This window comes from Camelus bactrianus, chromosome X, assembly GCF_048773025.1.
Source record: "Camelus bactrianus isolate YW-2024 breed Bactrian camel chromosome X, ASM4877302v1, whole genome shotgun sequence".
In the NCBI taxonomy this organism is placed as follows: Eukaryota; Metazoa; Chordata; class Mammalia; order Artiodactyla; family Camelidae; genus Camelus; species Camelus bactrianus.
Genome location: NC_133575.1, coordinates 40,982,114 through 41,009,706, shown reverse-complemented (window position 1 = coordinate 41,009,706; position 27,593 = coordinate 40,982,114). Strand labels below are relative to the sequence as shown.

The 27,593-nt window shown below is 48.4% G+C and overlaps 2 protein-coding genes across 9 annotated transcripts in view; one reads left to right on the top strand and one right to left on the bottom strand.

The window, feature by feature from the left end:
• NHSL2 (NHS like 2) overlaps window positions 1–27,593 on the top strand; it is a 268,211-nt gene that overhangs the window by 226,266 nt on the left and 14,352 nt on the right. For 2 of the 8 annotated variants that reach the window (XM_074359347.1, XM_010973664.3), the window contains 4 exons: window positions 20,841–20,996; window positions 23,858–23,985; window positions 24,293–24,488; window positions 26,297–26,428. The exons of 1 other annotated variant lie outside the window; for it this stretch is intronic. In XM_074359347.1, the coding sequence (XP_074215448.1) occupies window positions 20,841–20,996; window positions 23,858–23,985; window positions 24,293–24,488; window positions 26,297–26,428 (612 nt within the window). Of the gene's footprint in view, window positions 1–20,840; window positions 23,986–24,292; window positions 24,489–26,296; window positions 26,429–27,593 lie in introns of all 8 variants that reach the window. 5 more of the 8 variants (XM_074359348.1, XM_045509211.2, XM_074359352.1 and 2 more) reach the window with 4 other exon arrangements.
• RTL5 (retrotransposon Gag like 5) lies at window positions 16,052–20,415 on the bottom strand. Its single transcript, XM_074359353.1, has 2 exons — window positions 17,076–20,415; window positions 16,052–16,628 (listed from the first exon to the last, which is right to left on the bottom strand). Exon 1 carries the CDS (start codon window positions 20,390–20,392, stop codon window positions 18,677–18,679), a length of 1,716 nt encoding a protein of 571 aa, XP_074215454.1. The 5' UTR covers window positions 20,393–20,415; the 3' UTR covers window positions 16,052–16,628; window positions 17,076–18,676.

Genomic DNA, 27,593 nt, shown 5'->3' with positions numbered 1-27,593 from the left:
AAAGTTTGCATTATCCGCAAAGGAAACCCTTTACCTATTAGCAGTCACTTCCCACTTCCACCAACCCCCACTCCCAGCCACTGGTAATCACTAATCTACTTTCTGTCTATTTGGATTTACCTATTCTGGACATGTCATATGGATGGGATCATAGAATGTGTGACCTTTTGTGTCTGACTTCTCTCACTTAGCACAATGTTGACAAGGTTCTTCCATGTTATAGCATGTATCAGAGCTTCATTCCTTTTTATTTGCCAAGTAATGTTCCATTGCGTGTATACACTAAACTTTGCTTATTCATTCATCCATTAACGGACATTTGGTTTGTTTCCACCTTTTGGCTATTATGCATAGTATTGCTACAAGCATTCATGTACAAGATTTGGTGTGAATATGTTTTCAATTTTCTCAGGTAGTAACTACAAGTGGAATTGCTGGGTCCTCTATGTTTAATCCCATTTTCAATTAGTGACTGCACCATTTTACATTTCCTCCAGCAGTGTACTTGGGGTCCAGTTCTTCCACATCCTTGCCAACACTTGTGATTATCTGATTCTAACCATCTTAGTGTGAAGTGGGGTCTCACTGTGGTTTCAGTTTGCATTTCCCTGATGACTAAAGATATCAAGCATCTTTTCTTTTTTTTTTTAATATTTTTTTTCAAGCATCTTTTCATGTGCTTACTGGCTATTTGTATATATTCTTTGGAGAAATATCTACTCATTTTTGGAAGCACACGAGTTTTTAATTTTAACGAAGCTCAGTTTATCTATTTCTTTCTTCTGTTGCTTGTGCCTTTGATGTCATAGCTAAGAATCCATCTCATTATGCCTGACTTTTGAGAATGACTCTTCCAGCCATCATGCTGGGAAGAGACAGGAGGCAGCGCTGCAGAGTGCCAAGCGGAGGCAGGATGACAGTGGCTGTGAGGGGTGCTCTGAGCACCCAATGCAGAACCCTGGCCTCCTGATTGAGGTCTGGACCTTGCAGAGTGGCCCAGACCTGGGCACAAACACTGACATGATGTCCTCATTTTCTTGCTTTTCTTTTATGCAAATCCTGTTTTCTGCTCCTCTCCTGGTTTGAACCTGGTTGGGCAACTCAGATATCTGGATAACAGACTCAGGGCCAGGTCAGGAGGTTACCTGGATGGCCTTGGGTGGCTGTCACACTAACTCACTGTGGGACCTGAGAAGACGCTTCTCCTCTTTCTGGGCCCCAGTTGCCACATCTCTATTATGGGAGAGGCTAGACCAGGGTCTCTGGCTCCCCACAGGCTCCTGGGTCTTCACTTCCCCACTCTCACAGGGTGGCTGAACGAGGCTGGCAGAAAAGATTTATTGTGGGAGTGATAGAGAGTTTAAGCAAACTACAAAGCTAGATTTACAGTATGATCACATAATTTGTTTGGCATAGGAAAATTTCCGGAGTGATACACCTAAGGTATCAGCAGTGCTTGTCTCTGGCGTGTAGGATGATATGTGTTCTTTTCCTCTTTCAGTTTGTTTGGATGTTCTGATTTTTCACTGGGATGAACATGTTTTGCTTTTGTAATAAGAAAAAAAGGCATAAGAGAAAGAAACTAAAATGGGCAGATTTCTTTAAAGAGAGAGATCACCTAGAGGTCATTAACAGGAAAAAGGAGTGGGAAAGGTAGTCTCCACAAAAGCTGATGTCAGTGTGTGTCAACGTACCAGTCAAAATGCAAGGTGCTCTCTCTGCCAGGGGGGGCTGGGTGTCCCAGAAAGTGGGCTGTGAGATGGAGATGAGTGTACAGAAAGTTTGTTAAGGAGGATCTTGGGATCAACAGCTGTAGAAAGTGGGTAAGGAAGCGGGATTGTGCAGAGGGGACAAAATAAACTGCACCGCAGTCCTGACAAAGACCTCAGTCTCTCTAAGCAGGAGGCTCTGGCACTAAAACGGTTCCTGAGAGTTGTGCTGACTTGAGTCAAAGGAGCCACCCTAGCAAGAAGTGACATTTGACAAGCAATCCCCAAGGAGGGCTGGCAGCACTACACTGCCTTATGGCAGCTCTGTTGACACTTAGGAGACTAAGTTGTTTGTCCCTGAGGTGAGATCTGGGCAGGACATTGCAATGTCCACTCTAAGGGGACTGCCCGGTGGAGGTGACCTCCATGAAGGGCAAAACCACTGGCAGATATTAGAGGGTTTTTCAAAGAAGAAGCCTCATTTTTTGAACTCAGATGCCTGGCTCCTCTACCATTCTGAGCCCTGATCTCTATTCCTGATTTGTCTCCTCAGGCAGTGACCTTTGAGGGCCACTGATGGGCTAGTCTTTAGTTTAGGTGCTTCCCAGGATCCAAAACATTGCTTCAGGCTTTGTCTCCTAGGAGTTTGTCATTGCTCTGGAATGCAGACAGGGTGGAAATCCTATCTGTGCATTTTATCAAGGAGGAATCCTGGCTTCAGAGAGGAGACGTGATGAGGTCGCGATGAGGCCGCAATGAGGGGATGAGGCAGACTCGGAGCCAGCTCTGTCTGGCTCCTGGTCCCACCCTCTTTCCCTGGTGACACAGCTGCACAAACTTTCAAGTGACTCGTATTGTGGTCAAATGGACAAATCTGTTCCTCCTCATCAATGCTAAACCAGTTCATTCCCCACGCCCGCCAATCAGTTTCCAGAAGAGCTCATCTCAATCCGGCAAATCCCAAAGTGGAATCTGACTTAGTGGATGCAACACCAAATGGCCCTCACTCTCCTCGAAAGCTGCTCTCTTTGAGGGGGAGCAGAGCTTTCTTGCACCAAGGACCAGCCTGAGCCTTCCCAGTTTGGGGGGACATGGGAGGCTGCAGGCAGTCTGGCTGAGTTAACCTTAAGTTGATCTTATTAACCTGGGAGATCAATTGGCTGCAGGCACCAGGAAAGTGACAGCACAGGCATTAATTCAGCAGTGGCCGGGGCAGCCTGACAGCCAGGGACTGATTTATCAGTCCTTTTAATGGATGGGATTGCATTTAGCTAATTGAGTCTGAGAATGGCATGAACAAGCCCTCTCTTCAGGCAAGCCCCTTGTGATGCGGTGCTCCTTGGTGGATGTCCTGCAGAGGGAAGGGTAAGGGGAGGAGAAGAGGAGGCAGGCGACTAGTGATGCCCCCTCCCTGACCACTGTGAGGACTGGTTTAGGGCTCCAGGTATCTCTAGCTGCGTGCTGCTGTCGGGAGGCAGCGGTTCTCAAATGTGATCCTTGTACCAAGAGCATCGGCATCTCTTGGGAACTGGTGAGAAATGCAGAATCTTGGACTCTACACTCAGACCTACTCGATTAGCAACTCAGCAATCTGTGTTTTAACAGGCCCTCCAGGATATTCTGGTTCTCACTAAAGTTCGAGACCCACTGGAGGAGTTCTGAGCACAAACTCTGGTACCAGGCAGCCTGGATTACTAGCTATATGACTTTGGACAAACCATCTAACCTCTCAGCGTCTCAGTTTCTTCATCTTTAAAATGGGGGATATAATAAATAGTACCTGCCTCATAGGGTTATTGTGAAGATAAAATTTGCGAAGTACTTAAAACAATGTCTGGGATATGGTAAGGGGCTATATATTTGTGTGTGTGTGTGTTTTATTTTTTTCCTCTTTTTTTAACTTTTTTTATTGAGTTATAGTCATTTTAGAATGTTGTGTCAAATTCCAGTGTAGAGCACAATTTTTCAGTTATATGTGAACATACATATATTCATTATCACCTTTTTTTTCTCTGTGAGCTACCACAAGATCTTGTCTATATTTCCCTGTGCTACACAGTATAATCTTGTTTATCTATTCTACATTTTGAAATCCCAGTCTGTCACTTCCCACCCCCCTCCCCCTTGGCAACCACAAGTTTGTATTCTATGTCTGTGAGTCTGTTTCTGTTTTGTATTTATGTTTTGTTTTGTTTTTTTTTACATTCCACATATGAGCGATCTCATATGGTATTTTTCTTTCTCTTTCTGGCTTACTTCACTTAGAATGACATTCTCCAGGAGCATCCATGTTGCTGCAAATGGCATTATGTTGTTGGTTTTTATGGCTGAGTAGTATTCTGTTGTATAAATATACCACCACTTCTTTATCCAGTCATCCGTTGATGGACATTTAGGCTGTTTCCATGTCTTGGCTATTGTAAATACGCTGCTATGAACATTGGGGTGCAGGTGTCTTTTTGAAGTAGGGTTCCTTCTAGATATATGCCCAGGAGCGGGATTCATGGGTCATATGGTAAGTCTATTCCTAGTCTTTTGAGGAATATCCATACTGTTTTCCACAGTGGCTGTACCAAACTACATTCCCACCAGCAGTGCAGGAGGGTTCTGGTAAGGGGCTATATTTATAAAGGCTAACAACTGTTACTGTTCAAAATAATGGAGCCTAGGGTTCTGTCTGCTCCTTCAGCATGACAATGATTCTAAGTAAAACAAAGGGGATTGTAAAGTTCCTATGATTTGATAAGTAAAAAAATATGGTACAAAATTGTATTTTTACTGTGGTTGCACTTATGTAAAAATGTGTATGCAAACAGACAAGGTAAAATTACAGGTGATTTCTTTCTCTAGTCACAAACATCTGAATGTGGTTAAATATATCTTTGGAATGAAAATACTAAACAAATTGGGTTAGACAAGAAAAGTGTATTGGAGCATAGATAACCAATGAACAGAGTTGAAATAAAGACTACGCTAGAGGACTCAGGATACAGGACTGCCATACGTGAGTCCCCATCTCCACTTAGGGACAGGAGGGCAACTCTGGGCTCATCAGGTCACATTGGAGCAAAACACAAGGTCCTTCAAGGTTAAAAGGGAAGAGATGTGAGTCGGAGTCTCATCCATCTGAGGAACCTCAATGACAACACCAAGGATGGCTGGCCCCAGTGAGGATGACTGGGAGGTGGGCATGAGGGCTGGACAGTAAGTTCTCTAACTCACCCTCAGAAAGGGAGAAAGATTCCACCTGAGAATCAGCGTGGCTTGGGAGCTCTGAGACCTTGCTGATTACTGTGGAAAAGTGAACGTTTGGTGAGAACTTCAACTAGATCTTCATGTCTAAAGGAATAAATATGGGGGAGGGTATAGCTCAGTGGTAGAGCACACGCCTAGCATGCATTAGGTCCTGGGTTAAACCTAATTACCCAACACTCCCCAAAAAAGGAATAAATACAGCTAGCCAGAGGGGCCTATAGCCCCATCTTGCCCCCTAAATATCTCTAGGTATCAGGGAACTCCTGATTGGGCCAGGGTAGTGGACTTACAAGATCTAGGTCAGATTATTGGGGTGGGTGTGTAGTAAGCTTGAAAATCCAATGATATGTACCACTCTCAGCCCCACTTTCCTCTTTTAAACTATGGTACCTGAAACAAAGACACTCCAGTTAGAGTCTACTAAGATCTGAGTATAGTGCTTGTCTCTATAGTATATTTCTTTGCACCCCAGTAACCAGTTTACTTTTAAATGGTAGCTTACCTGTGATACATGGTCACTGTAGGATCTACTAAGATGCACTAGAATTTCTGCAGTTTATCACGCAACTACACTGATCTCATTTTGTGGCCTCTGTGTTGATGCTTGAGTATGATATTGTGGTACATTTCTGACTTACCAGGATTCTTTTTTATATATGTAAGAGCTTTAGTGAGATATAATGCATATATCACATAGCTTACCCATTTTAGATTTTTTGTGTGTGAGAGGGAAGCAATTAGGTTTGTTTGTTTTTATTTTTTTGTTTATTTATTTTTAATGGAGGTACTGGGGATTGAACTGAGGACCTCATGCATGCTAGGCACACGCTCTACCACTGAGCTATTTTCCTCCCCTCTTTTTAAAATGGGAACAGCTTCCTAGAGTGTTCTGAGATGCTGTGTCCTGGCCTCAAGTCCTAATGAAATCTGCCGAGTAAAATCTAATTCTCAGCTTTTAGGGGAAAAAAATGTACAATTCTGTGGGTTTTAGTATATTTAAAGAGTTGTGCAGCCATCACCACAATCTTAGAACATTTTCAACACCCCTGAAAGAAACCCTGTGCCCTCAACCCCCTCCTTAGCCCTAGGAAACCACTAATCTCCTTTCTGTCTCTATGGATTTGTCTATTCTGGACATCTCATATGAATGGAATCATTCACTATATGGCCTTTTGTGTCTAGCTTCTTTCACGTGGCATAATGTTTTCAAGGTTCGTTGATGCCATAGTATGTGTCATTACTTCATTCCCTTTTATGGAGGTATAACATTGCATTGTATGTCTGTACCACATTTTATTTATTTACCCATTCACCAGCTGATGCACACTTGGATTGCTTCCGCTTTGGGGCTATGGTAAATAATGTGGCTACGAACATTCAAGTACAAGTTTTTGTGTGGATGTGTGTTTTCATTTCTCTTGGGTATATGCCTAGTAGCGGAAGTGCTGGGTCATAGGATAACTCCATATTTAACGTTTTGAGGGACCAGCCATTTTTCAAAGCAGCTGCACTATATTACAGTCCCACCAGCAAGGTGTGAGAGTACCAGTTTCTCCACATCATCAACATTTGTCTGACTTTTTGATTATAGCCATTCTAGTGGGTGTAGAGTGGGATCTCACTGTGGTTTTTATTTGCGTTTCCCTAAGGACTAATGATATAGAGCATCTTTTTATGTGCTCATTGGTCATTTGTATATCTTCCTTGGAAAAATGTCTATTCAGATCTTTTGCTCATTTTTGAATTGGGTTATTTGTCTTTTTATTATTGATTTGTAAGAGATGTTTATATATTCTGGATACAAGTCTCTGATTAGACATATGATTTGCAAATATTTTCTGGCATTCTTTAGGCTTTTTACTTTCTTGATGGAGTTATTTGTAACACAAAAGTTTTTCATTTTAATGAACATTAATGAATTTAATCTTAATGAATTTTTTCTTTTGTTGTTTGTGCAATTAGTGTCATATCTAAGCAACTATTGCCCAATCCAAGGTCTCAAAGATTTACACCTATATTGCCTTCTAAGTTTTATAGTTTTAGCTGTTATGTGTAAGTCTTTGATCCATTTTGAGTTTGATTTTGTATGAGTGTGAGAATGAATTCCAACTCCGTTCTTCTACATATGGAAATCCAGTTGTCCTAGCACCACTTACTGAAAAGACTGTTCTTTCCCTATTGAATGGATTTGGCACCTTTGTCAAAAATCAACTGGCCACAGATGTATGAGTTCATTTCGGGATTCTCAGTTCCGTTCCATTGATCTACATATCTATCCTTATGCTAGTGACACACTATTTTGATTACTGTAGCTTTGTATAAAGTCTTGGAATCGGAAAGTGTGAGTCTTCCAACTTTGTTCTCTCTAAAGTCTGTTTTGGCCATTCTGGGCCCCTGGAATTTCCATATGAATTTTAGGATCAGTGTGTCAATTTCTGCAAAGAATCCAGCTCGGCTTTTGATCAGGATTACACTGAATTTGTAGATCATTTTCGAGAGTCTTGTCATCTTAACAATATTGAGTATTTTTATCCATGAATGTCGGATGTCTTTCCATTTGTTTCAATCTTCAATTTCTTTCAACATGTTTTGTAAGTTTTCCGTATACAAGTCTCTCACTTTCTTTTTAACTTATTCTGAGTGTTTTGTTCTTTTGGTGATATTGTAAATGGAATTATTTTCTCAATTTTATTTCATATTATTCATTACAAGTGTATAGCAATACAATTTTTATATTGATTTCATATTCTAAAACTTTGCTGAACTCATTTATTATGTGAATAGTTTTTTAGTGGATTCTGTAGGATTTCCTTATATAAGATCAAGTCATCTGTAAATATAGTTTACTTCTTACTTTCAGATCTTTCCAATGCCTTTTATTTCTTTTTCTTATCAAATTACTCTGGCTAGAACCTGCAGTACAATGTTGAGTAGAAGTGGCCAGAGGGGACCGCTTCTGATCTTAGAGGGAAAGCTTTTAGCATTTCACTGTTGTGATGTTATTGTGGGTTTTTCACAGATGCCCTTTGTCAGGTTGAGGAAACTCCTTTCTATTCCTAGTTTGTTGAGAGTTTTTTTTAATCATGAAAGAATGTTGGACTCTGTCAACTTCTTTTTCTATGTCTATTGAGATAATTATGGGGTTTTTTTATTCTATTGATTTGCTGTATTTCATTAATTGATTTTCAAGTGTTACAACAACTTTGCATACCTGGGAGAAATCCTACTTGGCCATGGTATATGAGCCTTTTTATATGTTGCTGGATTTGGTTTGCTAGTATCTTGTTGAGGATTTTTGTGCCCATAATCATAAGAGATATTGGTCTGCAGTTTTCTTTTCTTGTGATTGTTTTTTGTCTAATTTTGGTATCAAGGTAATACTGGCTTCATAGAATGAGTTATAAGTGTTGCCTCTTTTATATTTTGAAAGAGTTTGTGAAGAATTGACATTAAAGGAGGGAGGGTATAGCTCAGTGGTAGAGTATGTGTTTAGCATGCACGAGGTCCTGGGTTCAACCCCCAGTGCCTCACTTTAAAAATAAATAAATAAATAAATAAACAAACAAACAAACAAACAAACAAACAAACCGAATTACCTCCCACTCCCCCCCAAAAAAATGGAAAAAAAAAGAATTAACATTAATTCTTCTTTAAATATTTGGTAGAATTCACCAAAGAAGCCAATCTGTGTCTGGGCTTTTCTTCATGGGTAGTTTTAATTACTAATTCAATCTCTTTACTTATAATAGGTTTATCTGGAGTTTTTTTTTTTACTTTAATTTTAATTTTAATTATTTGATTTACAATGTTGTATTAGTTTGTGGTGTACAGCAGCATATGCCAGATTCAGTTATACATATATACATATACATGTACTCTTTTTCATTAAAGGTTACTACAAGCCATTGAATATAGTTCCCTGTGCTAGACAGTAGGATCTTGTCGTTTATCTATTCTGTATATAGTAGTTTGTAGCAGCCAATCCCAAACTCCCGATTTATTCCCTCCCTCCCCACTTCCAGAACCCTGGTAACTGTAACGGAGTTTCTATTTCTTCTTTGTGTCTTTTCAATGGTTTATGTCTTCTAGGAATTCATGCATTTCATCTAAGTTGTATAATTTATTGTCACACAATTGTTCATAGTATTCCTTTCTAATCCTTTTTGTTTCCATAAAGTTGATTGTAAGGTCTCCTCTTATTTCTGGTTTAAGTAACTGGGGTCTTCTCTCTCTTGGTCAATCTAGCTAATCAAAATTTTTTCTTTTTCTAATTCAAGTTCTTTTGAATTCTCATTTGGTCCTCAGTTTCCTTCAGCCTATGTTTGGGATCCTTGGCCAAGCTTAGGAGCATTCATATATTTCTTTTGTATTCAAGGAAATGTCTTCTTCATATTCCAGCCTGCGGAGCTCTCAGCCTGAACCCCTAAAGCATATTGTGCTGTGCCATCAACTGAGTCAGATTCATTCTGAACCAGCCTCTTTATTAGCCACTGGCTCTAGTTCCTAAGGCTATCACAATCTCACATTCTCACTTTGCAAGTTAAGCTGCAGCCTCTTTAGCACATTGGCCATCAGCCAAGCATTGCTCAGTTCTGAGTAAAATACAGTACCCTGGGTAAGAGCAGAAGGCAGTAGACCTTGGCCAGCTGGGACCCCCCCCCCCAAAGCAGAGCATTGTGAATAGGCCTGGAGCCTGGTCTTGAGAAACAGTACTCTTTGAGTCTTGAATGGGAGGCTTACTGCTGTTCTGACCATTTGTCGCTTTGGCCGAGGTGCCCAGACTGTGCTGCCCTGGTTGGCAGGGATTTGGGCGACAGGTGGCAAAGCCAGGAAGTCAGCAAAAAGCATTTGGTATTTGAGGAAGATCGATTCTGACTGGTGTGCTGGGGTGCATGGCACAGTTGGTGATCTTTCCCCTTCTCTCTGCGAGCCTTAAACCTGGCTGGGAAGCTAGGGTTAAAGCATCCATTAGCTCAGAAAATGTCGAGCCCATCAGATTGTCCACTTCAAGATGATTTCCAGACTAATGGGAAATCTGTGTGTGCAAGCAAGTCCAAATTTTAAAATGGAGCAAAACCCACCAAGATTTCACTGGTAAGGAAGTGGAACAAATCAGCTCTTAGGGATGAGTGTGTGGTGAGCCTGAAACTCCAACCAAGTGTGACAGCCTCAGCCCCACCCCGGGCTGCTGACTCAGGACCAAAAGGAAGAGGGAGCTGCCAGACTTCATGATTTCTGTAAACAGTTCTTGAAAGAGAAACCACACACTTGTCTTTCTGCCAGCCCCTAGCTTCTCCTTGGAGCTTACAGTGCCGCCGTTGTCTTTCCTCTGATACTCGAGGGCAGGGCTCCTTAACTTGAGCTTCATAGACCTCCAAGGGGTGTGTGGAAAGAATTTAGGAAGGGGGTCTATGAACTTGGATGGGAAAATTACTTGATCTTTTTCCACTAACCTCTACCAGAAATTTAGCATTTCCTCGAATTAAGATGGTAGGCAATGAGCCATAAAAGTCTTAGCAGTATTTGTGACTTTATCCCCAGTAGAAATCACAAATATTTTTATATCAGATTACAGTAACTGTATATCCAACAAGTTACTTATGTTCATCATCACTTCAAAACTTTTAATATATAGGCTTGTCACTCAATCTTTTTTTTTTTTAAGTATAGTCAGTTTACAATGTTGCGTCAATTTCTGGTGTACAGCATAATGTTTCAGTCATACACATACATGTTTATATTCCTTTTTATATTCTTTTTCATTATAGGTTGCTATCAGATATTGAATATAATTCCCTGTGCTATACAGAAGAAACTTATTTTTCATCTATTTTATATATGTGTGTGTGTGTGTGTGTGTGTATATATATATATATATATATTTTTTTTTTTTTTTTACTGGAGGTACTGGGGATTGAACCTAGGACCTTCTGTCTGCTAAGCATGTGCACTATCACTGAGTGATACCCACTCCTTGCCACTCAGTCTTGTGACTTAATGCATTATTAAAGTAGTAATATGACTAGATCACAATTTCTTATAACTATTTTGTAACAATTTCAATATGATTCCTTTCCTTTGCAATTCTATGTATTTTACTGTGTGCATCTGAAAACCTTATTCTGAGATGGGGTCCAGAGGTTTCATCAAACTGCTAGAGGGACCCATGACCTTAAAGAGACTGAGACCCCTGCCCTGGAACTCGGTGCTCTCCTGATCCACTGGCCTCGTTTCTGATCCACAGAACTTTCCCTGCCTTACTGGAGGGCTCAAAAGCACTTGCATGCTAGTGCTGTGACATTGGACAAGTTAATATTTCCGTGCTGTTTCTTAATCAGCAAAATGGGGAATAATAACACTACTTACTTTATAGGGTTGTTGCGATGACTCCATGAGTTAATAAATGTAGATCACTTAGTGCCCAACAAATAGTAAGTGCTAATAAGTATTAGCTATTTCTATCGTTGTTGTTGCTCCATATCAATTATCTCACTAATGTATACTATTATTATCTCCATTTTTTGAAAAAGAAAACTAGGGCTTAGAGAGGTGACGTGACCAAGCCAAGGGTACACAACGAGGAAGTGGCAGGGCCAGGGTTCAAAGCCTGTTCAGTGTGACCCTGAAGCCCAGTGGAAGTCACTCTCCACCACATTGCTGGATTAGGGGTGATGGCCCCCCCAAAGAGATGGAGGCCATCAGCAGGGGACTCAGTGGGGAATGGCCAACCAGCTCGGCATACTCCTACTCTCTCTTCCTCAACTTGCTCCGACTGTCCACACCTCCACCTTGATGTGAAGGGTGCTCCCAGATCCACTTGCCTACCGTCAGCCCTCCACCAGATCTCAGGAGGCCATTCCTCCTCCCATAAGCTCCTGCCAATGCAGCCCCCACCTGCGGAAGGGACAAGTGACCAACAAGCTCATTTGGAGTCATGACCCAGTCTCTGTTCAAGCCTTACGGAGCACTGGGGTTGGAGGCAGGGGAGCAAGTGAGGACTTAGAAGGGCGGGAGCTTGTCTGAGGAGTGAAGGCAGCTTCGTGGAGGAAGCAGTCTTAGAGCAGAAGAGATTGCCAGTTGGAGTGGGGCCAGGAGTGCTGATGAATTTTTAAGGAAGAGGGAATTGGGTGTGCAAAGGGCCAGAGGCATGGAGGGTATGTAAGCAAAGAACGCTATCACTCAGGATGTCTGTGGTTTGGACTGAATGGGAGGGGGAAGAATGACGGCATGGGCCAGATGAAATAGCATAGGTAGTTTATTTCTGATCAGATGGTGAGGAACGCCAGAACCAGGTCCACAAGTCTTCCCATAAAGGAAGGAGAGCCATTGAAGGGTCTTTGTATAGGAGCAACAGGACCAGATCTGTGTGTTCAAAGGACCATGTCTACCCACTCCACAAGCAAGCATGTAGAAGGTGGGTTGTTTCGAAGGGGTAGAGTCTAGAGGCTGGTTAGACCAGCAAGGAGGCTACTTCAGGAGTCCAGATGAGAGATGAGGGACTGAACTGGGCAAGGAGGAGTCTAGAACTTCTGACCCTCCCTCCAGCTCCATCTCCAGGGTACATGGTGAGGAAGAGGTAAGACTGGAGCTGCTGGGGGTGCTTGCCCTCCTCAAGTTTTGTTGTGTATGGGTCCAATCAGGCGAGGCTTCCTTGGACCAGAGGACAATCGCCATGAATTCACCTGCTAACACCTTCCGTTTCAGCCTCTTTCTTATATTAACAGCCCACTGTCAGAGCAGAATTAAAAGCCAGGGCCCTACTTTCTGGCCCCACCCTCTCAGAAGAGGAGCTGAGGTGAGGGGCCCCAGCTCTTCCCCGCGATGTGGCAGGAGGAAGGAGAGAGGGGCTGCGAGGAGCAGGTCAGAGCCTGCCCTCTGTCAAAGGAAATAGGCACCTTCCTAAGCCTTTCAAAGACTGTTTTCTTCCAAGTAGGTCCTGTTGTTACCAGGGCAACCAAGAACCCTGGGTTTTGTGTTTCTGTGTCTGTGACCTCCCAGGGGGAGAAGTGGTCTGCAGAGCTTTCCCTCATCTAGGCAGGATGCAGGAACTGCTAGCCGGAGGTGGAGCCCCTTCCCCCATTCGGGGGTAAGCTCTTGCCTTGTTAATGCTTGTCCTCATCCCCTGGGAGGGGCCGAGGCCCCACAGGAGTCAGTTCTGGTGGTCAAGGGTAAAGGCTTCAACTCTGATGGACCTGGTTTCTCAGGGCCAGACTTCTGCACCCATACTGTCTCTCTGGAGGTGCATTGTGAGCAGGTACCCCGGAGGGGCGAGCTCGCACCAGACTATGGTGCATGTGGGGGGAGGAGGGTAGTCATTGCACAAACATTTCTTGATTACTTACTATGTGCTAGTGTAGGATCTCTGGGCTGGTTCCTGCTCCAGGGAACTCTAGGGGAAGGCTCAGAACCCAACTGGCTGTTAAATGTCACCTGGGCTAGTTGGTCCCCAAAGCGCTCTTTTCTCCACCTGGCTGGGCTGGGCATTCGAATTGCCTAGGGAGCTTTTTAGAAATAGAAATTCCTGGAGATTCTGATTCCACCAGTGTGGATGTGAGTGGAGGGTGGAGGGTAAGGATCCTGGCTGTCTAACCGCTGGAGTTCACAGTTGAACTCTATAAATGGAGCGAGTGACCTTGAGCTGCCAATTTCCTCCCAGAATGAATGAAGGGAACAGTGAGACCAGCTTCACAGGCAGCAAGATTTTCTCTGCCTTTCTCCAGCCCTTGGAAACAGTTTTTATGATTCTCACCATCCTTGTCACTCTTCTACTGCCCCCACTCTTTCCTTCCCACTTTCTTTTATTCAAAAATTGCCTTATTTTTGGCATGCAAAAGGGCTTCTGTGGCATGCAACCTGGTCACCTTCCCTTGGGCAGCCAGGACCCCAGGTGGGACCTGCCCATCTCCTGGATCCTGCATGTGCTCTGTCGCAGCTGCCAGGAAGGCATGAGCATGTCTGGCAGCCTCCACAGTCTGCTGATTCATTCTGAGCCCCCATCAACTCGTGTTCAGATTTTTTTTTTTCGCAAGTTTCTTCTAAGCCACGTCTTCCCAACTTGGGCTTCTGCAGATGATTTGCTGAACGTCACTATAAGATCTCACATGTGCACCTCATAAAGGTCATCTTAACACATCCTTCCAGGTTAGAGAGATGTGGAGGGGGCTTCTCATTCCATTTTGGAGAGGATCCTCTAGTCCTCCAAACTCCCTCTCATCTGCAGATGCCCTTGGCAGACTGCCTCTAAGTCTCCATCCATTCACTAACTTATTTGTTTAGGTACCATGCTAGGGTTGCGATCCTACTGTGTACCCAGCCGTGTGCTGGGCCCCAAGGACTAGATGGATGAGGATATTGTGGCCTGAGAAGGAAAGGGACTCATACAGTGTCGCAAATCCAAGCAGCGGCAGGGCCAGACTGGAATCCAGAGCTCTTTTCCCTATATTCATGGGGCTGCTGGCTGCGGGGTTGGGCAAGGCTGGTGGGCCATCCATCACACAATCTGGGCCCGCCTATCCCTACCTGCAATGGCATGTAAAAGTCCCGGGGTGCTGGGGACTTTACCTGACCCCCTGAAGCAGAAAGGGGAGCCTCAGTGATCACAGATGCCGCTCAGGGCCCCACAGCCCTTTCCCTCCCCAGAAGGGGCAGTCAGCCACACACTCAGGCATTCTCATCAGCATGAAACTCAGCCCTGCCACTAGCCTGCCTTACTCTGAGGGCCCTTCCCTGCCGGGCAGAAGTGGCTAGTTCTCCCAGAGCCTCCAGGGACAGTGCACCTGATGCATACCTGGTTGCTCTGGCCAAGACCCAGAATCCAGTCAGGCTGAGGCTTGAACTCGTCGGGGGAGGGCTTTCCTGGGAAATGGCATGGGGTATCAGAGTTGAGAGTGTGTAGGTTTTGGAGTCACAAAGCCCCAAGTCCTCCATGGAACCTAATACCTCTGAAATTCAGATTCCTCGGGCCTAAGAGAAGACATCATTACCTGCCTCCCTAAGGGTGGGAATGAAATGTGGTGAAAGTGCCTGGTACACAGTCAGAAACACACTGGTTTCCTCCTTCCCTCCCTCCCTTCCTGCCTGCCTGCCTTTCTTCCCCATAAAGAGGCTAAGCAAGTGCACCTTCAAAGCCGGGTGTCACTTCTCACTACATGCCTGGACAGTGGGCAGGGCAGGAGGGTGGACGGGCTGGACAGGAGAGACCCAGGAGACAGGAGGTCCTTGGAGGGGAGGCAGAGAGGGGTGATGCATCCCTGGAGGTGACCTATGGGCAGCTGCTGGGCTGTGACAGAGCCACTCACCAGCTGTCAACCTGGGGCCAGTGACTTCTCTCTAAGCCTCAGTTTCCTTATCTCTACAATGAGGGCAAGATGATCTGAGATAACGGATGTGAAGTGCCTGGCAGAGCCCCTGTACCTAGTAGGGGGCTCAGTAAATGTTCCCACCCACTGTCTCAGGGCAGGGAAAAATCCAACTCGTGGCTGGGAAACTCGAGCAAATCCCAGAATGAGATTCAGTTTCTTCTGACCCCACAGTCTTTGAGGAGCAGTGAAATCTTGCTTGGAGGGTGTCCGTGTGGACTGTCCTGGGGATGCTTGAAAATCTTCACCCGCTTACTCACTGGTGTCCCATAGCACCATCTAGTGCCAAGAAGTGGAAGAGCCCCCACCCCCACCCCCGCCCTCCTCCAGCCCCTCCACAACTTCCCCAACGTGGCCTCCCTCCTTCCCTCCAAAGTTCTCTCTCTCTCTCTCTCTCTCTCTCTGTGTGTGTGTGTGTGTGTGTGTGTATTTGGTGGTGGTGGGGGAGGGGGGAACTGTTACAGGATGGTAGGATTAGGCCATTCATACCTTTATATTAGTGGATAACTAACGCTACTTTCCAAGATGCCTAGTTCCCTCTGAACAACTTCGCCGTCCACAAACTCAGAGGACTCTAGGTAGGTGGCTTGAGCCTGCCGGGCCTTAGTTTCCTCACTGAAGGCCTGCAAGGCTTCAGGCTAGGGGTGATTCAGGCAAGGAGCCTGGGAAGTACCTGATGCCTCCCGGCTGGGCTTCTGCGCTTGCTCAATAACCCAGAGACACACGATCTTTACACACCCTTTATATTTTTATTGAGGAGAAAGCTTTAGCGTACAGAATAACTTCTTATCTTCACAACACAGTAATGCAACAAGAACACAGTAACGCATTCGTTTCAAACGATGTCTTCCCGGGTCTCTGGAAATTCTTGGACTGCCTTCAGACCCCGGCATGCATCCCCCACCCCCACCCCACTTCTTTCAACCCAAGAAAGTTTCCCAGAGCCCATAGTCCTTCTTACAGCTCTTGTGGCTGTTACATCACAATATTGAAGATCTGGGAAAGGGGGGGAGAGGGTCAAAGGGAAGCCCCAGCCCCTTTGCCACCAGAGGGCCAGAAACCAGCTCACTGCTCATCTGCTCTTTCCCTAGCTGAGGCTCCACGGGCTCAGGATGAGAAGCACCATGGCCACAGGCAGGGCCTGTGCTGAGGGGTCCCTGGAGGCGGGGGTGCGAGGCACCTTGCCTCTGCACTTCTCCGGCAGGGACGTGGGCAGCAGGGCCAGCGTGTTGACCATCAGCAAACAGGCTCCGTCGCCTCAGAGAATAAGCGCTTCCCCTTCTGGAACTCTCTCCTGAGGAAACAGCTGAAAAACAAACAACAGGGTTATTTCCTCCCACACTAGTAGGGATGGGGGCAACCAGGCAATCAACCTGTCCGACAAATTAGGAGACTGTTCAATCAGTTATTCGGTATGCGTGACTGCAGAGGGGGCAGCCATTTTAAATCCTGCTGATCAGGATCTTGCAGGATGATCTCAGCTCTGAAGAGACATGGTGAGAACAGCCGAGAAAGAAAGGCAGCAAAGTGTTAACTGTGTGGGCGTCTGTGCAGTGAGATTGTGAATGTCTGTGGGGTGGGTTGGCCCTTACAGTCTTCTCTTTGCCAAATGTTTAGAATAGATTAGGTATTACTTTTCTCTTTGGAGGAGGGGCAGTAGCCTTTTTAGAAGGGAGCAACAGGTTAAAGGCCCGGCTCCAGCAATTCCCTAGGCTGGAGAAATGTGTGTGTGAGCAGCAAAAGGGCTTCTTACCTCCCATCGATGAATAGAGACCTCACCAGAAACCAGCGGAGGACTGGGTTCCTCCTCTTCCTCCAGCTCCATCCTCTTGCCTCTGGGCTCAGAATCCTAAGGCTGGGCTGAGATTATCTGTCAGACTCCGGTGAGGAGCAGAGGCTTAGTTTACTATGTTTTCCTCTCTCTGGCCACAGACACTTTGGCTGCACTTGCCCAGCTGCCGGGCCCCATGCAGGAAGCCCAGTATGGAGGGCAGTTCAGGCCAGCAGTGCATCTGGCTGGCATTCTGTGGCCAGAGTGACATAGTGTGTACTCCACTGCCGAAGCAGTGTTTTCTGTACCCCAGGCAAGCAGTAAGTCTCTACAAGGGCCGCTGAGTTAGTACCCAGAAGTCCCAGGAGTTACTACTAGGCAGTCAACCTCTTAAGCCTCACCATATACTCCATGCCCAGCACCAGGCCCTGGCGGGCCCTGCGTGAGATGCCAGTACATCCTGTGAGACCGCAATGGGTACAGTCTGTAGAGAGACCCTTCCTCTCTCCTCTCAGAACTGAGTCCTTTAATTTGGAGTTAAAGAGCAGGCCTCAGGCCTCTCTCTCTTTGGAAAAGCCAATTAGGCTTCCTCCAGAACCCCAAGGACAGCAAATCTCTGCCAAGGCCTTTGGCTGGAGACTGCAGTCCAAGGCCTGGCCGGGGGAGGAGACCACCATCCCTAAGGAAAGAGTCACTCCTCCCAAGGTCACACTGTGATGGTACTGCTGCTTCTCCTCCTCCTCCCCCACCCTACGCCTACCCTTTAAGCAAGATCAAGGAAAGGGGGAGGGCCTGGAACATCGGGCTCTGTCCACTGAGGATGCCCAGGAGGGCAGTGTCAGGAGAGGAGAGGGTCCCACATCTGGAGAGCTCTGAGGCCCTGGGCCAGTCATCTGTGAGAAGGTAGAACCAGCTTGCTCTGTCAGTCGAGAACAGGTCTCAGCCAGGTGGTCCATGGGACACATGGTTTCGCGTCTTCTCACTGGGCTAGATGCAGGGGCCTCTATGGGGCCCTTCTGCTGGAGGTGTGACAGGAAGCAAGTGCAGGCTTCCAGGCATGTTTCTTGTAGCATCCCACTCTCTGCCGATTATACCCAGGAAGTGGCCTCAGTGGCTTTAGGAGTTCAGTGGAGCCTGTCCTTTCATTCATTGGGGCAGATCAGTGAGGCATTGGGTGAAGTCCTGGTGAGCCAGTCAGAGGATTAAACTGGAGAACATAGAGTGAATAAACGCAGAAGTGAGGGCTGGGGACAACTAGAGGGGAAATACAAGAGGGTGACCAGTCCATGGATGGTAACAGGCCCAGAAACCTGCTCTCCAGCTCGTGGCAGGACTGAGCAGCGTGCACACTGAGAGGACAGCGATTGCCGAGCCCTCCTTTCCCAGGTGGCCTCGGCCAGGCACGTGTCACTCCCTGGTCTCGGTCACAGGAAGCTCTGGAGTTCTACAGCTCTTCTTCGGGTTCTGCAGGTCTGGATCTCCCTTAAGTACTGGTCTGTGAATGGGGCAGGTGTGGCAGCGATAGCAGGGGCAGGGGACGCAGTAGAAGGGTGTGTTCCGGGGGGGCCGGCTCGCCCCAGGGCTCACACGCGAATGCGGCCCCGTGCAGCCCGGTGGCCCCCCTGTCTCGGAGTGAGGCGGAAGAGCACAGGGGGCCGTCTACGAATTTGGCGTTGCCCCAGGCGACCTGCGCGGCGAATCAGTGGCGGCGAACTGTAGAAGGGCGAATTCGTCCCTGGAAGGCCCTCCAGAAGTGGGACTCGATTCTGGTTCCTCCGTCTGCTGGGCTGTACGATGGGAGGCGACACATCTAGGAAATTTTCATGATAGTAGCCGGAAGTCTGGGACGAAGCGTTGGCATATGTGGGCTCCATCTCCATCAGCTCATCCAGGTCGTCGTCTTGGGTCTCGTCCTCCGTCTCTTGCTCCTGCTCTGGCTCCTGCTCTGGCTCCTGCTCCGGTTCCTGGCGGCCGCTCTCATCTTCCTCTTCTTCCTCCTCCTTATTCTGATCTTCCTCCTCCTTCTTCTCCCTCATCTCCTCCTCTCCTTCCTCCTCTTCCTCCTCCTCCTCCTCTTCTTCCTCCTCCTCCTCCTCGTCCTTCTCACCTTTCTGTTTCAGCTGCTTCTTCCTCATCTCTTCCTCCTTCTTCCTCTTCTCCTCCTCCTCCCTGGTCTCTTGCTGAATAGCTCTCACGCGCCTCCGCTGGTCCTTGTCGTGAAGCCTGCGCCTGCGCGTCTCTTCATCTTCATCCCCACTGTGGCACTCTTCGCCTTCTTCACCTTCGAGGTTAGGGTCTGCTGCAAAAGGGAAGAAGATATTGCGAACCCCAGGGAGGGGGATCGGCTTGGGGACACGCACTTTTCTTTCTATCTCCACGCATTCAAGAATCAGCTCGTCCAGGTCGGCCATTTCAGTTGACCATAAGAGCTCCTTGCGGAAGAATTCTGAAAGGCCTTTGAGGAATTGGTTTTGAAGGCGGCAGTCATCCCAAGACAAGAATTGAGCCAGGAACTGAAAAGCATCTGCATAGCTGCCCAGGGTACAGTCACCCTGCTTGAGCTTGCGGATGGCCTTTTTGGCCACACTTGGGGGGATGGGGCCACAGAATTCCTTACGGATTTCATCCAGGAAGCGCGGGAAGTTGGCATGCAGGGGGCTTCCCTCCTGGGTGACCGAGACGGCCCAGTCTTTGGCTTCACCGGTGAAAAAGGAGATCAGAAAGGCCACCCGCTCAGCGCCCCCGGGGAAATGATCCTCATGGTCGGCTATGAAAGTCTCTAGCTGCATCAGAAATTCAGCCAGGTAGACTGGGTCGCCCGAAAAGGGCTCTATCTCGGGCCGCTCCAGCGGCGGCAGAGAAGGCTGCGGGGGCAGCGGGGGCAGCTCCTTGGCCGGGGGCGGGGGCAGCGCCGGCGGGGGTGGGCCGGGCAGCGGGGGCGGGTCGGCGGACCCGCTGGAGGTGCCGCAATCCTGGATCACGCTAATCAACAGTTCGTCCGGGGCGTACTCGGGTTCGGCGCGCGGGGGAGGCCAGCACAGGAAGGGCAGTTCTCCCTCGGGAACGGCGTCGATCTCACTGAGCGGGAACTCAAAGTTCTCCTCGGCAAGGACGGGCACCACGGGCCCTGGCCAGCGCATGTAGCTCGAGACGTTGCCCCGCAAGGAATTGACCTCGGCCAGGGCTCTGCCGAGCTGAAGGCCCAAATTGGCGTTCTCCCCGCGAAGGGCATTTAATTCTTCCCGCAGGGCCACGTTCGCCATCCGGAGGCTATTGAGATTCCCGGCTGCCTCGGACATCGGGACTGGCTGGGGGCCTGGGGCTGCGGGCGGGGGCGGGATGGGGAGCCGCGGGCCGCGAGAGGAGCGGGGTGCGGCGGCGGGGCGCGCGCGAGAGGCCGAGCCACACCCACCCGGGCGAGCGCGGAGGGCCGGGGGGGGGGGCCCGGCCGGGGGCGCGTTACCTCGTCCCGGGGAGCAGAGAGGGCGGGCGGTGGCGGGAGCTCGGAGGCGGCGAGGCGGCGATCGGGCGGGTGGGCGGGCGGAGGCTGGCGGCGCGGGAGGGAGCGGACTGCGGCAGGATCTGTCGAGGAAAAATCTTGCGGCTGGCGCGTCCCCGCCTTTTAAGCGCGGCCCGCGCCGCCCCCCCACCCCCGGCCGGGGCGGGTCCCGGGGAACCGCGGGCGCCCACTGGCCGCCGCGCGCCGCCCCCCCGCCGGCGCCTCTCACTGCCTCTCTCCTTCCCTAGCTGCAGCTAACTCGGGTCGGGAAAATGCGACAGCGACTGCCCACTCGAGGTCGTCATGGCGACAGCCAGTGAACGTGTTCCTCTCCTCGGGCAGGCCCCCGAGTGTAGAGGAGCTGCTTCGCGAGGCGCAGCTCAATCTTCAGAGCCTGTTGCAAGGTACTGAGAGGGAGGGGGGCTGCGGCCGGAGCCCACGGGCCAGATGCACATCGGCTGGAGGGAGGCGACGAAGGAAGCGGACAGGGACTCGCCAGAGGAAAACAGAGAACAGTGGAAAAACCTATTAAAAAACAAAACATACACTTTCACCTTCCAGACTACTGACTCTAAAAGGCTCTGTTTCTACAAGCTGTTTACACCTCCCTTCCTCCCCCCCCCCTTTTTTTTTCAGTTTATTCTCTAGGGGAAAGGGACAGAGGCCAAGGCAGGGCCATGGGTCAGGCCATTTACAAAGAGAGCTGGATCAAAGACTCCGACAATGTGGGTCCACATACCCTCAGGCCTTCTCTTGCCACATCATCCATGCCTGTGGAATCCTGGCGCCCAAAGACAAAGGCATCTGCAGGAATAACCTTGTCCACGTATCTCCTGGGTGGCTCCTGCCTCACCAGAGTAAGCCCAATACACAGTACCCGGAGCTCACCTCATCCCCAATTCCCAACCCAGTGTTTCTGGAGTATACCCATGAGCACATTGTATACAAAGTTGGGTCCACACAACCCAGGAGGAACAGCCCAGCCATAATGCCTAAGCAGTCAGACTACATGCCAGGCAGAAGTGAGAATGCCTAGACTTTGAAATCAGAGAGAGCCAGAATCTAATTTGAATCCCACATCTAACTAGCTGTGTGACATTACACAGATTACCTAACCTCTCTGAGCTGCAGATTAGTCAGTCATCTTTACTATGGGGATTTCGATTCCCCACATGGCATGATTTTGTGAGAATTGCAAAGAGAGTGTATGTCAACTGCTTAGCAAGAGTCTCTTGCAGCTGGAGACCCCCTGTTAAGATGCCACATCAACTCCCAGTACATGTCCTTTGGAACATAGGCTGATCGAGGCACAATATTAAAGTTAATGGAAAAGGAAAAAATAATGTGGTCCCTGATAATAATGTAGGACCTTACAATGTTAAAAACATAAACACTGACCAGAGGGACTTATCCAATGTAAGTGGTGAGAGGACTAAAACTCAAGTGTTATGAGAGAGACTGCTGGGGTAGTGCAAATAGCTGGATGGCGGTTACCAGGGGCAGGCATATGTCAAAATTCACTGACCTTGCACATTTAAGATTTGTGCACTTTATGGTAGGTAAGTTAGAGCTCAAGAAAATAATACAAATAAAACCCCAGTGCTAGTGACAAGCTCCTTACACCCTCCAGGCCCTCGCTGTCCCATCCAGGACTCTTTTCCAAGCCTGGAAGCCCTTCTTCCCTCTTCCCCACTTAATCCTTATGTTTTCTTACAAGTTCTGTTCTTGCCATGTCCAAAAAGACCCTGAACACCAGTTCTGCATTTTGCACCGTTCCCTCCATAAGCCCTCATACGAGGCCCTTTGTACCATCCAGCTAAAGAGGACTTGTATGGTTCTGAACTGCTTTTTCATTCATTTCTCCATTCATTTATTCATTCATCCACTAGTCCCAGTATATATTTTGTCCACTTAACCAGACTGGGCTTCTCAATGTAGAGAATCACATCTCTTACTATTCTCGGGTTTCCTGGCACAGGTCTGGATCCCCAAGAGGTACTCAGTAGCCATGTGTTGAGTGAACATTCAAAGTGAAAAGTGGTCTTGTCTGCTGTCGTTCATCCATACCGACAAGGGCTAATGCTGATGGAGAATAGAAAACTGCAGATGGGCCACCCAACTGGACAACAGCCACGACCCCCACCTCACTGCCAGGGCAGCAGCGAGTTTAGAGAAGCAAGGTTCCAAGGGACACCATGAGCATTGTGTTCAGATAAGAGAGGAGATGCCATGTGGAAACAAAGAGTCCGTGTACTCTGTGTGGCCACCCTGGGCAGAATTAGGATGGATGGGTGGAAACCTAGAGGGAGGCAGATTTCACTTCAAGATAAGAAAGAACTTTCATGACATGCCTGACAGCCTCAACTGACCTTGGATGGAATGAGCTGCCTTGGGAGAAAGGCTGTTCCCCTCTCTGCAAGGGGTGTGCCAAGGCTGAAGAAACACCTGGAAGGGCTGCCAAGGAGGAAGCCAGAGCTCAGCATGGGGAATTGGACCAGAGAATCCTTGAGGCCCCTCCTGACCCTGAGTTTCTATGATTCTTCAAGTCTTTGTTCAAATATGCAGAGCCCTGACAGTTGGGTCTTTACTCTGGCTTTCTTCATTTACTCATCGAATTCATCACATCAGTGAAATCCATTCAAATCTTACGCATCCTTCTTACTCCCCGACGATGCCCCTGAACTCCTTCCTTCTCTGCCACTACTGCTGGCTTCACTCTCCTTCACCTCAGCCCCCCCTGGACCTAATACCTCCCCACCACACAATGGGACTATAGGTGCCAGGAACTGGGCCCTCGAAGGCTCAAGTAAGAGTTCCCAGCATCCAAGGGAGTGCTCCACCTTGGACTTCCCAACACCGATTTCTTCATGCTTGACACAGGTCATTTCCTGGGTAGGGTTGCAGAAAATCTGAAGAGCTGCAGGGCTGCAAAGACAGGACCTTGCAGCTGAAAGTAGCAAAAGGTGTCTGCACTCGGAGCCTCTTCCTGGAGTTAAGCACTTAAGGCAGGGGCCACGGAGACAAAGGCTTGGCCCCCAAACCAGCACAACTCACATACATTGACCCTTTTATCTCCCGGGGCCCTCGTAGGAAGTAGGCAGTTTTCCATTTCTGTATCCATAGGCTCGGACACCTGGAACTATCCTAAAGAAACAATGCAAGTCAGGCCTGGCAGCTAGAGCAGGAGCCCCAGCTCGTGGTCCTTCCCCAGCCCGGCGCTTGGCCATGGCTCCCTAGAGTGTGTATCCACTGTGCTGTTTTTCAGAAGAATATGAGGAACAGTATTCGGAGGCCAGACTTCTGGGGCAGACCTTCCGTTCTGCTGATGAGGCCCCTGAGCCCACCCCCAGCCCAAGGCCCCAGTCTGCCAGGCGTCTGGAGTTTGTCTTGATGGTGAGTTGCCTCTTCCCTGACCTGGGAGAGCCAGCATGCAGAGTTTGCCCCGCACCCACTGATGGGGGACCTGGAACTGCTCACACTGCCCCCTTGGAAGCAGCTGCTCACCTCTGCTCACCAGCAGGGCTACCCTGAGGCCCCTCCAAGATGGGCCCTGCACAGCGGGTGTCTGGCCTGGCAGATGGTCCATACTTTCCCACCTCCCAGATGAAGCCTCCAACCACCCCACCTAGACAGCCATCCTGTGCACACGGCTCGTCTCCAGTCAGGAGCACAGCATCCCCACCACCTTCTTTCCCAACAGCCTACAAAACGGCAGCTAAGTGAAGATGAGACGACCACGCAGGGGGTGAGGGCCCCAGAGGCCCCCCTGAGCCTGCCTACTGCAGCCGACAAACAAGCTGTCTGGAACAGCCCCTTCCCACTGCCTGTCCTCGAGGAGAAGCGGTGGCTTCAGCCTTGCTGCACACACTCTGACATTGTGCCCATCGACGTCTCCGGTAGAGTTGCTTAGCACCATCTCTGCTTCCCTCCATGCCAACTACAGATCATCCTCTCCAGACGCACCGGGTGCTGGGGGAGGGAGTGAGACTTTCTTTGCTGCTGGTTCACCATGCACTGTCAAGGTCATGGCTCTCACCATGGAACGGAGGCATGCTCTTTCTTCACCCTCTCCTGGCCCTGCCACACTAACTGAGACCATTTGATGGCAAACAAAACTCTCTTAACGGAAAACTCTAGAACTTTACGAACTTGGGTGCTCTTTGGAGCAGCTGTGGAAACTTAGAATTTATGGGCTATGTTTGGTTTGGGGAAAGAAAACTGTGCCTGAAGCCGGTTTGGAATACACAGATAGGAGTTGGAGGGGAAGTGAGGGGTTCGGCGTGCTGGTGTAAAAGGGAAGATCAGACTCAAGGCATAGATCCAGGGCATGGTGGCACTTTGAATCAGCAGTGAATCTCCTAGCAAAGTGGGCCTCCACCACTTATGTAAGGCCAGAGGGGGACCCAGTACCACCTCAGGATGGGAGAAATGATGTACGCAGCTCAGCTGGCTATGTCTTTGGAGACACTTGGCACCCTGTACCATGCTCATTATTAATTCATTTTCTCCACTCTACCGGCTGTAATTGGAAAGGGAGGAGGGTCAGTCATTTCAGGAGAGAGGGGCCAATGACCTAATGAAATCAAGGCTTCACAATCCAAGGGGACCAGAGGCACCCTGTGAGCCAGCGCTGGCCTGTGGTAGGCTGTAAAAAGTTGATAAAGATGATGAGGATAGCTCTGGCCACCTGTGGTGATGCTCCCAGGATATGGGGTCATCCAGCACCACTGGTGTCACCTCAGGAAATCAGAGGCAGGAAATAGAGCCCAGAGCCTAGGGAGATGTACTGAGAGACTTGAAGGCTGAGAGGAGAAACTTACAAAGTGAAGGCTGTGCTTTGTTTTTAACCTTCTACCTTGTTCTCAATGAGGCTGGCCCTGAGTTTTGCCCACAGAGCCACTTGCTGGGAAGGGGAGATCGCTATGCAGCCATGGGGCTGAGAGGGGAGGGTTTGGTTAGCCAGCTGCTGATTGAGAGATGGTGGGGGAAGCAGCAAACCTTCCCCCACTGCCCTCACCCTGCCCCTGTCCCTGTCCCTGCCCCAGCAATTCCATAGGAGCAAAGACTGACAGATGCTTTAAGAAAAATAGATCTCAATCACTACGCAGGGGCAAACTTTGGTCAAATACGATCAGGTGGCTGGAGGGCAGACTCTCAGACTGCTTCCTGGATGGGAGGGGAGATGGGGCAGCTTCTTGGAGACACTGTTTTCATTGGCCTGAATAAAGGCTTTCTCTGAGGAAAGATTGCAATCAAGCAACATCTAGTCTCAACCTGTCTCTTGACTCCAGTGGTTCTCACCCCAGGCTGTACATCTAAATGATCAATCACCCGGGGAGTTTGAGAAAACTGCTTCTACCTGGGTCCTAGTCCCAGAGATTTCAGTGTTCTGAGGGGTGTCGTTATTAGAGTTTCTGAAGCTGCTCAGTTTGCTTTGATATGGAGCCAGTGTTGAAAACCATGGCTCTCAGCCACTTGAGACCCACAGGTGACCCTGGGTGGACCTCTGAAAGCCAGCATGCATGCTTTGGAGCTGTGGGTGCCCGGGGCCAAGCCAGCAGGGAGGCGGGGTGGGGAAGAAGGGTCACCTGCCTGGATGCTATTCACACTCACTGCTACTGCCATCATCCCTTCTCTCTACCTCTTTCCACTGTACTGTCAACAGAAACCAGGATGCACCCAAGTGTCTTTATTTTGGCTACAGGACAGCAGTTTGATAAACATGCAAGTTTGCGACACTCGTTGTTTAACACAGAGACAGCTGTGAACCCCAAATCCACCCTGAGGCGGAGGCGGACCATTATTGGATTCTCTAACTATTCCCAGCGAGACCAAGGTGACCCCACCAGAGCTGATCCCCCCAGACCCTTCCCCTTGCTCACTCTTACCATTTCTGCCACCCTAGTGGTATTGCCAAGTGGTGACAGGGAACAGGAATAATCTAGGAGGGAGCCGACTTTGGACGTCCTGAAAAAGCCAATATGATAATTAAGGGTAACCAAGGGCTTTTTGTCAAGGGCAGCAACAGAATGTGGAGAGCAGGTCTCCCAGCCTAATAAATTCATTATGTTATTGTTTCTTATTATTTGTGGAATATAACTAGGTATGTCAAATTGAGGCAGATAGATAAAGGGGGAAATCATCCCTCAAAGCACCACCATCTGAACCTAACCATTCTTGCAATTAAATGAATGCTGTTCAAAGAGTACAGATCAGAGAGAGATGGACTTGAATCCTGGCCTCTCCACTTACTAACTGGGAGGCCTTGGCCACATTCCATAACCTCTCTGAACCTCAGCTTTCTCACCCGTAAATTGGGGATAATCATTCCAACCAGCTGGAGTTGCCATGAAGATTAGAGTTATTGTACATAATTTGCCTACCACGTGCCTGGTATATAATATGTTCATATGGTGGCTGTTATTATAAATCATCATAGGAGGAGTAGTCATACCATCATCATCATCATCATCATCATCATCATCATCATCATCATCATCATCATCAACAGTAATAATTGTTCCTATGAGAAAATCTTTGGGGATTTTGAATATCTGAATGGTTTCCTCACATCTGTAGGTTATCCTAACTTTCTCACGTCACAGAGCTAAAAAGTGACAGGTGTCAGTGATGCCACCAAACTCAGACAGTTCCAGCTGTGGCATCCTCCAGACGCACTGCTGGAGCGGAAAGTCACACTCCTGTCCTTAAATGGTTCGAAAACCTCTGTTCTCACCTCAGGAGAGGTGAACACTGAGGTCCGTGGTGGTTTCATGAGCCTGGGGGTGAAAGCACAGGAGAAACCCGAGGTAGTCCTACGTGCCACTTCAGATCTGAAAGGAATACTCAAAGCTGGAAAGTCTTTGGCAGCCATCCGGACAATTCAAGGGCACCCTGTGATTCACTGTGTGCTGATGGGCAAGGACCCAACTTCCCCAGCCTCCTCATCTATGGAAAGGAAGAACCAACGAATTCTGACCGAGCTGTTGGCAAATGCTTCT